This window comes from Hemicordylus capensis, chromosome 6, assembly GCF_027244095.1.
Source record: "Hemicordylus capensis ecotype Gifberg chromosome 6, rHemCap1.1.pri, whole genome shotgun sequence".
NCBI classification, from domain to species: Eukaryota; Metazoa; Chordata; class Lepidosauria; order Squamata; family Cordylidae; genus Hemicordylus; species Hemicordylus capensis.
This window is the reverse complement of record NC_069662.1, coordinates 116,767,397-116,781,755: the sequence shown is the minus strand read 5'-3', so window position 1 is coordinate 116,781,755 and position 14,359 is coordinate 116,767,397. Positions and strand designations below refer to the sequence as shown.

Sequence of the window (14,359 nt, the reverse complement as noted above, 5' to 3'; positions counted from 1 at the left end):
AATGATAGCCTCATAATGATTATATCTTATGCAGTTATTCAGAACTCTTCTGTGATGAACATTCATTTCCATAATGATCAGACTGGAAATGAAGCACAGAGAAAGTTAGAGCTTTAACTCCCATAGCTAAATGTAGATGATACCTTATTCTTCCTTGATAAACTAGGGGTGTGCATGCACCATTTTTCGTGGTTCCGTCCAAATTCAGACCAAATTAGGACCAAACTGAGGATCCACAAACTGGTTTCACTGAACCAGCTCGAACTGGTTCAGTAGCAAGAGGAGTGAGGGCAGCACCAAGAGGCATCTTTCAAAGTAAATAAGCAGGTGCCAAAACTGCTTGGAGCAGTGGCGCATTGCTCCATTGGCCAGGTGGGAGGTGGCCAGGTGAGTGCCAAAGCTGAGCTGAGTGTGGGCTCCTCGGGGAACACCATGCCACTGTTCCAGGCAGTTTCTGCACCCGTAAGGACCTTCTCATTCACTTTGAAAGATGCCTCTTGCCACTGAACCAGTTAGTTTCGGACTGGGTTTGGTCCAAGGACCAGGCCCCCTTCCTGAAGGGCAGTCCAGCTTGCTGTTCCCTCTAAGGCGTGCACACGCTCACAATTTTTTGGATGTCCGCTCAGTTCAATTTAGATCCCGCTCAGGTTGAATCAGGAAAGCCCCATTCTGAATGCAGGTGTGCACACACACTGCCTTGATACTGCCGCCCAGAACAAAACTCATTCCGCACAGAGATGAAAAAAAAGATTAGAGGGACCACTGGTTCAGTTCACAATCGAACCGCTCACACTGGCCCGGTTTGCGGTGGACCGGTTTGCTTCAAACCATTTGTGCACACCCCTAAGACAGACTGTATTGACTAAGCATGTGGCCTAGTGAAGCAGAGAAGTGCAATGGGCAGCTCCCTCTCTTTTCACCTTGACAGTTAAGCAAGTTTTAGGTTGGCCTAAGAGTATATTCATCATTTGCAGTGGCGCAACAGGGAAGCAGGGAGCAAGAGGTTGTTAGTTTGAATACCTACCAGTGTGCTTCCCAGACAACACCTAGTAAATATATACTTACTATATATACTGCCCTATCGGGCAGCAGCCACCTAATGGCACAGTGGGGAAATGACTTGCCTAGTGAGCAAGAGGTTCCTGGTTCGGATCCCCACTGGTATGTTCCATATATGGGATCCCCACTGGTATATCAGGCAGCAGCAATATAGGAAAGTGCTGAAAGGCATTATCTCACACTGTGCGGGAGGAGGCAATGGTAAACCACTCCTGTATTCTACCAAATAAAACTACATGGCTCTGTGGTCACCAGGAGCTGACACCAACTCAAGGGCACAACTTTACTTTATATCGGACAGCAGTGATATAGGAAGGTGCTAGAGGCGGATGCTCACTTCAGTGACAACTCGTACTGCGTGGCATCATCTCGTACTGTGCAGGAGAACAGCCAATGGTAAACCACTCCTGTATTCTACCAAGAATGGCTCTGTGGTCACCAGGCAGAAGTCAACACTGGCTCGACAGCACAATCTTTCTTTTCCTTAAGAGTATATTCACTGGCCACAACACAACCATACTGTATTTACCCAAATCCAAGACAACTCTGAATTTAAGACAACCCCTTAAAAAGTAGAAGTTAAATACCAGTTATACCTGCAATTTACTCAAAAGTAACAAGACTCTGAATTTAAGATGACCCCCCGAAATCTAATATAAAAAAACTTGAAAGGAAACCTAGTCTTAGATTCAGGTAAATACAATAAGTACAGCAATAGCAGTGGGCTTCAGTGCACTTAAAACTGTTAGATTGTGGCCACTGTCTGTGGACATGATCCAGTCAGATTTTAAGTACCCTCAAGCAGCAACAATTTCAACACAAGAAAAAAGAACAAGATTAACTTCTGAATGAACTCAATGGGATTTGAAAGAACTTTAGTCGGATCATGCCCCAGAAGTTTAATATTCTACTTCATGCTTGAAACTAATTTTGAGTAAACAATTTCAATAAACATACAGAAGTTATGATCTACCAACACAAGGCAAAGGCAAGACTGTTTTGAAGATGAACAACAAATTCTAAATACACTGAAATAAGATCCATTCAAGTGCATGGGATTCAATTCCAACAAACGTGTTTTAAGCTCAAATGATAGTATACAGGAAACCACTGAACTCTTTTTAGCCTTTGGAGCAGACAACCGTTTGACAATTTTGCAAAGCCAAACGATAAGGTTTCTTCTCCAGTACTGATCTCCCAGACAAGACCTGTCGACGTTTCTTCATTACTTCTACTACTAAGGTAAGGTAAAGTGTGCCGTTGATTTTGACTCCTGGTGCCCACAGAGCCCTGTGGTTGTCTTTGGTAGACTACAGGAGGGGTTTACCATTGGCTCCTCCCGCGCAGTTTGAGATGATGCCTTTAAGCATCTTCCTATATCGCTGCTGTCCTATATAAGTGTTTCCCGTAGTCTGGGAAACATACCAGTGGGGATTCGAACCGGCAACCTTCTGCTTTTTAATCATTTCCCCGTTGCGCCACTTAAGGTGAGCCACTTCTGCTACTACTACTATGAATATTTATATACCACTCTTCAACCAAAGTTCTCAAAGCAGTTTACATAGAAAAAATACATACATAACTAAGATGGTCCCCTGTCCCCAAAGTAATCTAAAAAGAAACATAAGGTTGACCCCAGCAACTGCCACTGAAGGGATGCTGTGCTGTGACTGGACTCCCCCTGCTAAATAAAGAGAATCAACACTTTAAAAAGATGCCTCTTTGCTCAGTTAGCAGGGCTTAGAATATTCTTAGATATTCCAAGAATATTTATATATTGTTTTTCAGCAACAACAGTTCTCAGAGCAGTTTACATAAAATAAGATGCTTCCTTGTCCCAAACGGACCCATAATCTCAAAAGTAACATGCAGACAGATCCTAATCAGATCAGCCACAGGATGATGTCCTCCCATTACTTGAAAGGCTTCCTCAGATATCCTATAAATCAGGGGTTCCCCACCTATGGTACACCAGATGTTGCTGAACTACAAATCCCATAATCCTCCATTGCAAAAAAAATTGTAGCAGGGGATGATGGGAGTTGTAGTTCAGCAACATATGGAGTACTACAGGTTGGGAAACCCTGCTATAAGTCATATTAGCTGGCTATATTGTCTGGTTCCTGTGTACAGCCTGGAGAAAACATGCTGAAGAAGCACAGCCTTGTGACCTTATAAGACCAATGGGTTACATCTAAACTACATCTTCTGGTCATGCAAAGGGGAGGGCATTCACTGATCTCCCCACCCTCATCTTCAGTTTCCCATGCCACATACCATACTGTTCTGAGGGACGTAGGGTTTCTCAGGAGTAGGGTTTGGTAAGTGCAGGAGCTTGGAGAGGAAAGAGCAGTGAAAATTGTGCTGAAAGAACTACACTGGCTGCCAACACATTTCCAGACAAAATACAAGGTGCTGGTTATTACCTATAAAGCCCTAAACAACTTAAGCCCTGGGTATTTAAACAAATGTCTTCTTCACCATGAGCCCCACTGCCTGCTAAGATCATCTGGAGAGGCTCATCTGCAGTTGTGGCGACTACTCGGGCCTTCTACGTTGCTGCCCCTGGATTTTGGAATATGCTCCCTGTTGAAATAAGAGTCTCCCTATCTCTTGCAATTTTTAAAATGGCACTGAAGACATGTTGTTCACCCAGGCTTTTAATTAGATTTATGGTTTTCCATTTTTAATGTTGGTTTTAAGTGATCCTAATGTTAATGATTTTAATGTTTAAATGATTTTAACTGTTTAATTGATTTAGTTTTGATTTTAATTGTTTTTATTTTAATGTAAACCACCCTGAGCCATTTTTGGAAGGGTGGTATATAAATAGAATAAACAGAATAGCTGCCTTATTACATGAGCAGAAGACACAATGGATACAACCCACAGATTCCTGAGATGGTTTTGAAGAAGTTGTATGCTGTTGGTACTTTGGCAGTCAAGCAATCTGACAGGCATATATCTTGTCACTAAAACCAATAAAAGGTACCTTTTGTAGCACTGCAACATAGATGTGGAACAATACCTTCTCTGCTAGTTAAGCAACCTCCTATTCAAAACCATTTTCTTTTCTCACTGAAAAGCCTTCACTGATCCACTACAATCTCATTTTTTCCTGCTACTACTAATACTCTCTTGACCCATCCTCTCTAGTTCTGACCTTTTCCCTTCAACTTTTACATAGGAATTCTAGATTAGAAACCAAGCACACTGCCACCACTAAGCCAGCATTACTAAGCTGTAGCTGTCAAGACAATGGCCTCTCTACTATTCAGTACGATTATAAAATACTGTGACCCTAGAAGTATGAAACAATGGGAGCAAAGACTTCCTTGCAGTTACTTCTCACTAACACCTCGTCACTTGTTTCAACTCCTGATTTATCAAGAACCAATCTGTCATTGTACTTCAGGATAATTAACCATGTAAACAAGGCCATAGTCAGTAGCAATACATAGAGGTTCTTGTCACCTTAGTGGTTGATATCACTTCCCCCCCACCTCCCATCTTCTCCTTCAGTGTCATATCTCCTGACTAATCTGTCTCAGTGTGCAGGTAATAGAGACCCCAATGAATCGAAAAACTGTAGCGTTCTTCTCCATGAAAGCTAGGCAGAAGATAGTGCTTCAGCAAGTATTTGCTTGCCTGTTGTTATAAGATACAATAGTTGATACTGTACTGTTACAAGATCAGCAGAGAGTACCCTCCTGGCAACTTTCACTTGCACACCAAATCTGTACAGTATGTATTTTTGGTGTCTGCCCCACAATTCTGAAAGTTGTCATATTCAAACCCTGAGCATCTTTCCAAGGGTTCAAACACATTTTTTACTCAGGCAGACTTTCAACGATGGGGTAACCTACCGGTTTGCTGTTAGCAGGAATTGTAATTGGTCAAGATCAGGCACTTAGCAGGTTGTCAGTCTTCTTTTTTAATACATGTAATCATAGCCTCAGAGTTAATCTTTAAACAGCTGAGAGTAAAAGATGTATTCCTTTATATTTTATTCTCGCCTTGTAAACAGTATTCTACCCCTACACTAACATGTGCATATCCCCACACTCACGAGTGTTTATCCATAAATCTAACTCATTCACTGGACACTTCACTCATCTAATGAACATGTGAAACTGTCCTATATCTTATATCATTGATCCATCTAGGTCAGTACTGTCACACTGACAGACAGCAGCTCCCAAAGATTTCAGACAGGAGTCTTTCCCAGTCCTACCTGGAGATGCCAGGGATAAAATCAGAGAGGCTGCATGCAAAAAACATACTCTACTAGTGCATGCACACTGCCTTGATATTGCCACCCAGAACAAAACTGACTCTGCACACAGATGAAAAAAGTTGGAGGGGTGCGACTTGTGGATGCAGGGCTCCTCTTGCGATTCCCTTCCCATCACCAACATTATTTTGAGCAATGGTGATAAGCTTCCACTGTGACAGGATTTATTTCAACTTCTTGAAATAACCTCCTTCAGATGGAAAAATCAAGATATTCACAGGTGCATTATCACTCTATTTGTAAAGTTGGGCAGTGGACTCGGTGTGTCGACTGCTGGAGACCACACAGCCCAGTGGTTTTTATTTGGTAGAATAGAGGAGGGGTTTACCATTGCCATCTCCCACGCAGTATGAGATGATGCCTTTCAGGCATCTTCCTATATTGCCGCTGCCCAATATAGGAGTTTCCCATATTCTGGGAAACATTCCAGTGGGGATTCGAACCAGCAACCTCTTGCTTCGCATGGTATCATTGTTAAATAGTTCACTGCTATAGCATCAACAGCCAAACGTCCTCTGGTATGGAACTATTGCTTTCTTCTTCTGGTTTACTGCAAAATGCAGTTCATGCTAATCAATATCTGCCTGTCCTCTACTTTTACAAAATGAATAAAAAGTAAAGCAGAGCACCAGATTTGAAAAGATATTCTACCAAGGTGGAGTGATTTAACTCAAGGCCATTTAAATGAGCAATTTTAAATCAACCAACCAACATCAAAAGAGAGAAAATAAGTTTAAACATTGAGTTAAACAAGCATTTTCCAGCCAGAAGGAATAGTATTTGTTTAAAATACTTATACTCTTCCTCTCCAGTATTTTGTTAACTGCCCAGGGCAATTCACAAAATCAGTTGCTGGACAGATCAAGTTCTCCATGAGACAGAAGATAAAAATGTTCATGGTCCTGGAATGACAGAGTCAGAAATATTTATAATTAGAGTATGGTTCCTGAGCAAATTGCAGAGGTCAGATCATTCCTACACATAAGTGAGGAGCAAAAGGTCACCAGGACAACAGTCCTCCCAGCAAGCAACTTGCCAATCCTGCCCCCAGTATCAAGCCACAACATAAGTACATGGACTATTGTGCTGTATTACAACCAACAAAGGTGTTTTTGTCACAGTTATTTTTTTTTAACAATAAAGCAGTCTTTCGTAAGAGGGTTATAGGTTCAGTTTTAAGAGTTCATGTGTCTGTATTCAGTTAAGGTTTCATTTTAAACCATGTTATTTTAAAAAGAAGAGTTTTATCCTTTAAATTTTAAACTATCAGTTTTTATCCACTCTACTTGTCTCAATTTTTTTCTCTTTTGAAAAGGAACCATCCCACTATAGTTCCCAAAACATATTGACTCTTCCTACAATTAGTGAAGTACAGTTCCATTAACAGTTTTTTTTAAAGAAGTTTGCAGTTGATTTCAACAGGAGGTAAAATGCAATGCATAAACACAGTCCAATCTCCCCAAAAAGAATCCATTTGTAGAGGAGGGCGGCTATGACAGTCAACAATTTGTGTGAGAGCTTCTGCAAAGAAAATAACTTGGTTGAGGAACTTGTCAGTAACACACAACGCAAATATAGTTTGCAAGTATAATCCATGCAAATAATATTTCAACAGAAACTAGAAGGCTTTCAAATTCTGCATTTTTCAATACAGGAAATACAACAGAGCTACCCTTAAAAAAAGATTTATGAAGATATAAGCAAATATGTAGAATTTCCCTCAGCAGTTGAAAATGAGGTCCCAATTCTAAACACTGATGCCACTGGCATTAATGAAAGTAAATAAATGTAAAATATATTAGGCACTGAAGTTAAAGTCAGAAAGATACAGCTACAGTGTGTATTGGTACTTCTAGACTATATCATTAGTCTCAACATAAAAGCAAGTTGGGATATGACACAGCAGTGGGCTATTCAAATAAAAATAGGAAGTCTAGTTGGACAAATCCAAACCTTTTTTAGAGCATCTAAAATAGCACTTTAGATTGCGACGACTAATACATCCGCTTTTTGAACCTGAAAGCGAACAAGTATAGTTCCGTAGGAGGGCTTCCAAGTATGCAAATCTAGTTATGGTTCATGCACAATGGAGAAGTTCATCGCAAACGAAAGAGAAGGATTTAGTACAAGTAACTTTCAAGCGGAATCAACTTTTCCGCGTACTTCTCCCCGCTTTCCCTCCTTTCCTTAAAAAAGAAAATAAAAGAATACTGAGTAGGTATTATGAGTAGCACACTACAGCTTTCTCTTACGAAAGTTCAACTTCCCTCTCTGTGCCATCCTCTGGCTGCTTCTGTGAGCAAAACTTCTTGATGACAACGTTATCTACACGCATACACGCCTTGGAAAACTCGATTGCCAATTTCATTCTTTCTCTGTGTCCCCCAATACTTCCCTGTTCTCATGCAACCCCACCTCTCGCAGGCAAACAACTATCCCCGCCGCAGCGTGCGGTGTGTCCCAGTCCAGTCACGCGGCACCGGGGATCCCTACCTGCTAGAAAGTTGCTGACTTCCTCGGGGATCGCGGGGGAGCTGCACATGTTGAGCCAGGTGGTCGCGCGGGGGCAGCTGCCGGGCAAAAACCGAAGAAGGTAAGATAAGAAGAACCACGCGGCCCCGCCCCCTTTGCCCGCCTCCGGGAAGTAAGTGAAAGAGCCACAGGCAAGTAGGCGGAGCCCGGTGACGTCTCCGGGTTGTGCTGCCCGCCTATTAGGTCGAGCGACGCATGCGCTCTTAACGTACATGTCTATGCTGTGTTTCAGGCGTTGCCAGGAGTTCTCCGGGTTGTGTCAGTAGCATATCTTTCCGGTACATGACGTATGCGTGACACCATTTTGAAGGCGGGCATAACATTTCACAGACGGAGCCAATTTCAAAGCTCCATGCCAAAAACAAAAATGGCCCCGCCAGAGTCTGTGTGAGGGATTTCCTCATTGGGTAAAATTCCTCGAATAGGAATAACTGCTGCTTCTGCTTTGATTGGCCGAGAATCTTCGGGTTTATTTGTTTTCTTAGGTCTCCACGCTCTTGGCTCCTATTTGGTGACTTTTATTTTTCTACTCAGCCACGCCCCTGGCTCCAAGATGCAGCCAATCCGAAAATGTCCTTAGCAAAACTATGCTGGGGATTTATTTCCGTAGTGTGTGTGAATGAAGCCTGGAGGGAATGGGAAATCCTAAGGAGGTGGCAACAAGAAGAGGAAATAGGAGATCTTTTTTTCCTCATTTTGCCTCCAAAATAAGGAGGCAAAGTAAGGAGACAAAATAATGCGTGTTTAATTGTTGTTTTAAAATGTTTTTAAATTGTTAATTGTTATTTTGTTTTTAATTTGTTTTAGCTCTTTACTGTTTTAGTAGTTTGTTTTAATTGTAAACCGCCCGAAGCCATTTTGGAAGGGTGGTATATAAATCAAATAAATAAATAAAAGGGAGCTTTGCTTTTTCCTTCTGCAACTCTCCTTGAACTGTATTTTGCAAATGATAATAAAAGCATTATTTTTATTGCTCATATATGTAACGTAAATGCAAAACCAACATTGGTTAGGCTTTTTTTAAAGTTTTATTTCTATCCCATAGTAACAACGTTTGGATGTGTAACCTTTGGTGGAAACGAGAGCTGCAAAACTGAATCAGATTAATCAGGACTTTAGTTGATTAATCAGTAGGGACAGATTTTAGATCAAGGTGTGGCTGAGAGTTAAGGTCAGGCTTTTGTGTGAGTGCATGTGCTATTTTGATAAATTTGGGTATAATAGGCAATGAAAAAGAACATTACATATGGTCATAATTATTTTAATTAATGGTATTTTGTTTTATTGTCTACTCAGGAGCAAGTCACACTGAATGCAATGGATAAAATTACTTTGGACTTACTCTGAAGTAAGTGTGCATAGGATTACAGAGTTTATCAGTTGATTAACTGGCAAATGATTATTCAATGAACAATGTGTTAATCGAGGGGTGGATAAAATTAGTCACCAATGGATCACCTAACACCAGCAGCTTGCTGAAATTTGTGTCATGATCAACATGGATCTCATGCTGTTTCAGCAAGGCAGTGAGCACTGGGCATACAGCCGGATTAAGTTAGTCATGAGCTACTGAAATGAATGAAGCTTTCAATTAGTCATGACTAACCACCTAATGGCTCAGCAGGGAAATGACTTCATTAGCAAGCCAGAGGTTGCTGGTTTGAATCCCCGATGGTATGTTTCCCAGAGGCATTATCTCATAGTGTGCGGGAGAAGGCAGTGGTAAACCCCTCCTGTATTCTACCAAAGACAACCACAGGGCTCTGTGCTCGCCAGGAGTCAACACCAACTCGATGGCACATTTTAACTTGTTTCATTGATTCAGTGGTGCTTAGTGTCATGACTAACTAGTCTTTTTGTCTTATATTTTTAAATGAGAGTGAATATTCAGAATCACTTGATTATTTATGACATCTCTTAAAAGATGCACTGTTGCTTTTCAAATTAAAACAAATAGGGGGATAAAGGGAATTAAAAAGATAAATTATTCTGAGATGATGTGAAAGATTTTTTATTAATTTTTTTTAAAGGGCTGAATCAGTCACCCTTAAGGATTAGTCAATAAACTCTATAATTTGTTTGTTGTTTACCATCCTGTTGCAGTTTTCTGCCGTTGGCCTCCTGGAAACTCTCACCCATGTATTGCTATATTGCTCTTTATATCGGGATGCTAGAGAAGAACTTATTTCCCCTCTGTTACTCAAATTTCCCGGAAGGTGTGAGCTCTTTTATACATATTATTGCCTCGCGGATTCAAGCCCCGGGATTACAACAATTGTGGCTAAATTTTTCTACATTGCCATTAGGTTAAGGTCCCTGTTAGGTGCTGAACTGCGAGAGCTGTCTATTGTTTTTAAGTAATTTATTATGAGTGATTGCATTCTGTTTTATTGTGTGTTAGCATTGTTTTATTTATCGTTGTATTGAGTATATTTGTTACTCCTATTTCTGCTGGCCAATGTCCGTAATAAAATTGATGATGATGTTTGTTGTTTATTAGATTGGTGTACTGTCTTTTTTACAAAACTTGGAATTCAAGGTGGTATGCAATAAAAATAGGCATTAAAAATTACAATTTACAAAAAAATACAATAACTCTAAATGTGTTGGGCCAATAATAAACCATCCTCTGCACACCTTTTGAGTTCTCTCTGAAATTCTTGAGGATTAGGGTGCTGCTGCTGAATGCAAGGTCAGTTAATGCTAAAACATCTCTCAGCCATGATATGATTGTGGATGAACATGCTGACCTGGTATGTGTGACGGAGACCTGGTTGGATGAGCTGGGCAGGGTTGGTCTCTCTCAGCTCTGTCCTTCAGGTTTCCTGAGTGTGCAGCAGCCATGCCTGGAGGGTCGGGGAGGGGGCGTTGTGGTCATCTATCAAGAGACCCTCCCCATTTCCAGGTGCCCAGTCACGCAATCTCAGAATTTTGAGTGTTTGTCCTTAAGGGTGGGCCTCCAAGATAGCCTGGGGATTCTGTTGGTATACTGACCACCCTGCTGCACTTCAGTCTCCCTTCCTGAGCTGGCAGGGGTGGTCTTGGACGTGGCCTTGGGTTCCCCCAAGTTTATTGTTTTGGGGGATTTCAGTGTCCATGCTGAGCCCCCCCACTTAGTGGGTGTGGCTCAGGATTTCATGGCTTCCATGGGCCTGTCTCAATTTGTATCGGGCCCTACCTACATGGCAGAACATACTCTGGACCTGGTTTTTGCCAACCAGGGAATAAATTATCTGGAGGTGGGGGAGTTTGAGATAACTCCCTTGTCATGGACAGATCATCATCTGGTGGAGTTTAGTTTGACTGCTCCATCTGCCCTCTGCAGGGGTGTTGGACCGATTAGAATGTCCGCCTCCGGATGCTTATGGATCCGCTTAGATTCCAGAAGGCCCTCGAGGAGTTTCCAGTATCCAGAGCTGGTGACCCTGTCGAGGCCCTGGTTGATCTCTGGAATGGAAAGACGGCCCGGGCTGTTGACACGGTTGCTCCTAAACGCCCTCTCCGGCTTGGTGGAGCCCGTTCGTCTCCTTGGTTTTCCTCGGAGCTTAGGGCGATGAAACAACTAGGACGACATCTGGAATGACGCTGGTCATGACGAATCCGACCGAACACGGGCTAGAGCCCATTTTAGGGACTACTCCGTGGTGGTGGGGGCGGCGAAGAAATGCTTTTTCTCTGCCTCCATTGCATCTGCTCAGTGCAGACCGGCGGAGCTGTTTCATGTAGCTAAGACATTGCTGCACACATACCCCCAGGTAATGGGTGAGGAACCATCCACAGCCCGCTGTGATCAGTTTGCGTGTCACTTTGCGGATAAAGTCACTCGCATCCGTGCTGATTTGGACTCCAGAGTTTTTGGCAGTTCCAGCAGACATGCCTCTGGTACTATCTGATCCTATTGTGTTGGATTCTTTTCAGTTGGTGTGGCCTGAGGATGTGGACAAGATCCTGGGCAGTTTGCGGGCGACATCGTGTGCTCTTGACCCTTGTCCTTCATGACTAATAAAAGCTGCCAGGGAGGGAACAGGTAGATGGTTGGAGGTGATTATTAATGCCTCATTAAGGGAGGGCAAGATGCCATCATGCCTCAAGGAGGTGATGGTAAGACCATTATTTAAAAAGCCCTCCCTTGATTCCTCCAACCCGGACAACTATAGACCTAACCTGCCCTTTTGGGGCAAGGTGATAGAGCTTGTGGTGGTGTCCCAGCTGCAGAGGGTCTTGGATGATACGGATTATCTGGACCCTTTTCAATCTGGCTTCCGCCCCAGATATGGGACTGAGACTGCCTTGGTCGCTCTAGTGGATGACCTATGCCTGGAACTAGACAGGGGGAGTACGTCCCTGTTGGTTCTGCTGGACCTCTTGGCAGTGTTTGATACCATCGACCATGGTATCCTTCTGGGCCGCCTCTCAAGTATGGGAATTGGAGGTACTGCGTTGCAGTAGTTCCGGTCCTTTCTTGGGGGGAGGGTCCAGAAGGTGGTGCTGGGGGACTACTGCTCATCTCCATGGCCATTGGGCTGTGGGGTCCCGCAGGGTTCGGTCTTGTCCCCCATTCTGTTTAACATCTACATGAAACCGCTGGGAGAAGTCATCCGGGGACTTGGACTGAGTTGTCAGCAATAAGCGGATGATACTCAGCTCTATCTCTCCTTGTCACCAGATCCGCCTGCTCCCAAGGGTTACTGCCCACTTGACAAGGTCATCTGAGGGGGCTCTGCTCTGGGTGCCGACAATGAGGGAGGCTCGGTTGTCATGCACGCAGGACAGGGCCTTCTCTGTTGCTGCCCCCAGACTCTGGAATGCTCTGACTATTCGCTCCTCGGTCTCCATCACAGCTTTTAGAAAGAGTGTAAAATCTTGGCTTTTTGCCCAGGCATTTATTTGATTCTTAGCTGCTGCTCTTTATACTCTGTATTGCTTTTATGCTTTTGTTTTAAGTTTTTAATCAGATTTGTTTAATATTTTTCACTTAATATTTTAATTGTGTCTTTTTTACCATCTTGTGTTTAAATTTTTGCTGTAAAGCACCTTGGGATTGTTTTAATGAAAGGCGGTATATAAATTTAACGATAGATAGATAGATAGATAGTCCTGTCTTTCTTTCCATAAGACTGAATTCATCCATTGCTATTTTCATCAACTGACAATCTTAGTAAAAGCATCATAAAATGGATGAGGAATATCTTTCCCCATCCAATTGATAACCAGTTTCTCCAAGGGAACCATAAGAGGAATTTCCTTTCAAAATATTTACAAACTTTAACTGATATAATTTGAGTTCTCTCCGGAGCAGGAAGGGCCACGGCTCATGCTTGGCTTTTGAAAGGTCAGGTCTTAGCATCCCCAGTTTAAAAGGATGAGTAACTTATCAGGGGTTAGGAAGTTCTTTGCTTGAAACCTTCATTGTCTTTGACAGCCAGGAAGACAGAACTGAACTGGTCACAGTATGAAGATGCCCTTTGTTCAAAATTATGGCATGGAAGGAAGGTTATCAGCTTAAAGAAAATTATTATTTATCCTTAAAGTGGTGTGTTTTAGTGATGTATACTCCTTGTGCTGAAATTCCTACACAATACAATTTGATATTCCTGTTGAGAGACTGGTAACTGCCACTGAGAGAAACCAACTTGACGAAGGTCTCATTTGGATGTAGCATGAAACCTTGGGTAGACAATGCTATGGTTAATCTGTGAAGCTGAGAATCATGCCACAGACTATTGACTAGCTGCGGTCTGGCAACCACCAGCTTCTGGACAGAGGAATCCCTCCCTCTTCCTAGTCCGCCAGGGCTGCATCCCAGCAAGCTCAGTTCCGCTCGTGTCACCAGACTGTTGGCAAAGCCGTCAACACGCTAGTGAAGCTGCAGCCATTGGCCACTATGTTAGAGGGGGCATGGTCAGTGCGATCGTGCCTTACTGGCAGTGTTCTCGCACCCTCAGCAGAGCAAAGACATTTTAAACCTTTGCTCACACCACTGTCTTCCACTGATGGGGAGGAAGGATCTTGTGGCAAGCTTCCCTCCCCTGGGAAGAGAAGATTGGGCCCCTCTCTTCCCACTTGCACTGGTTAAAGATGGACTGCATGAGCAATCCCTCTACTTTTTCTCATATGTTCGCAGAATGAGTTTGTTACCGGCAATGTCCATTTGTGACACACCCACACCAGCCCATTCTCCAGCAGATATCCCATGAGACGCATCACACACACACACACACCCCGCCGCTCCATTTCTCCAGGGACCTTTTTTATTCCTCCCCCAAGACCCCCATCCCTATCTTCTGCATGAATGTGTGTATGTTTGTATACCACCCACTACCAAACTCTAGGCAGTTTACAGCATAAAATAAACCAAGACTAAAACCAATTTAACAGTTAAAACATATAAAAGATCAAATTAAAATACCCATAAAAACACACCAACTAACTAAAAAGCTTGGCTGAAGAGATGTGTCCTCAGTTGTTTCCTAA

At 42.8% G+C, this 14,359-nt stretch overlaps 1 protein-coding gene and 1 long non-coding RNA gene across 2 annotated transcripts in view; one reads left to right on the top strand and one right to left on the bottom strand.

Moving 5' to 3' along the window:
• The window catches only part of SKAP2 (src kinase associated phosphoprotein 2), a 170,659-nt gene extending 162,477 nt beyond the window's left edge, over positions 1-8,182 (bottom strand). Inside the window, exon 1 of the mRNA XM_053263889.1 lies at positions 7,847-8,182. Coding sequence (XP_053119864.1) covers positions 7,847-8,099 — 253 coding nt within the window. The 5' untranslated portion in view covers positions 8,100-8,182. The remainder of the gene's footprint in view (positions 1-7,846) is intronic.
• A 194-nt stretch (positions 8,183-8,376) lies between these two features.
• Positions 8,377-10,378, top strand: LOC128330690 (uncharacterized). The gene is made up of 3 exons (XR_008310211.1): positions 8,377-8,605; positions 9,182-9,233; positions 9,989-10,378. It is a non-coding gene; the product is annotated as an uncharacterized LOC128330690 (long non-coding RNA).
• The last annotated feature ends 3,981 nt before the right edge of the window (positions 10,379-14,359 follow it).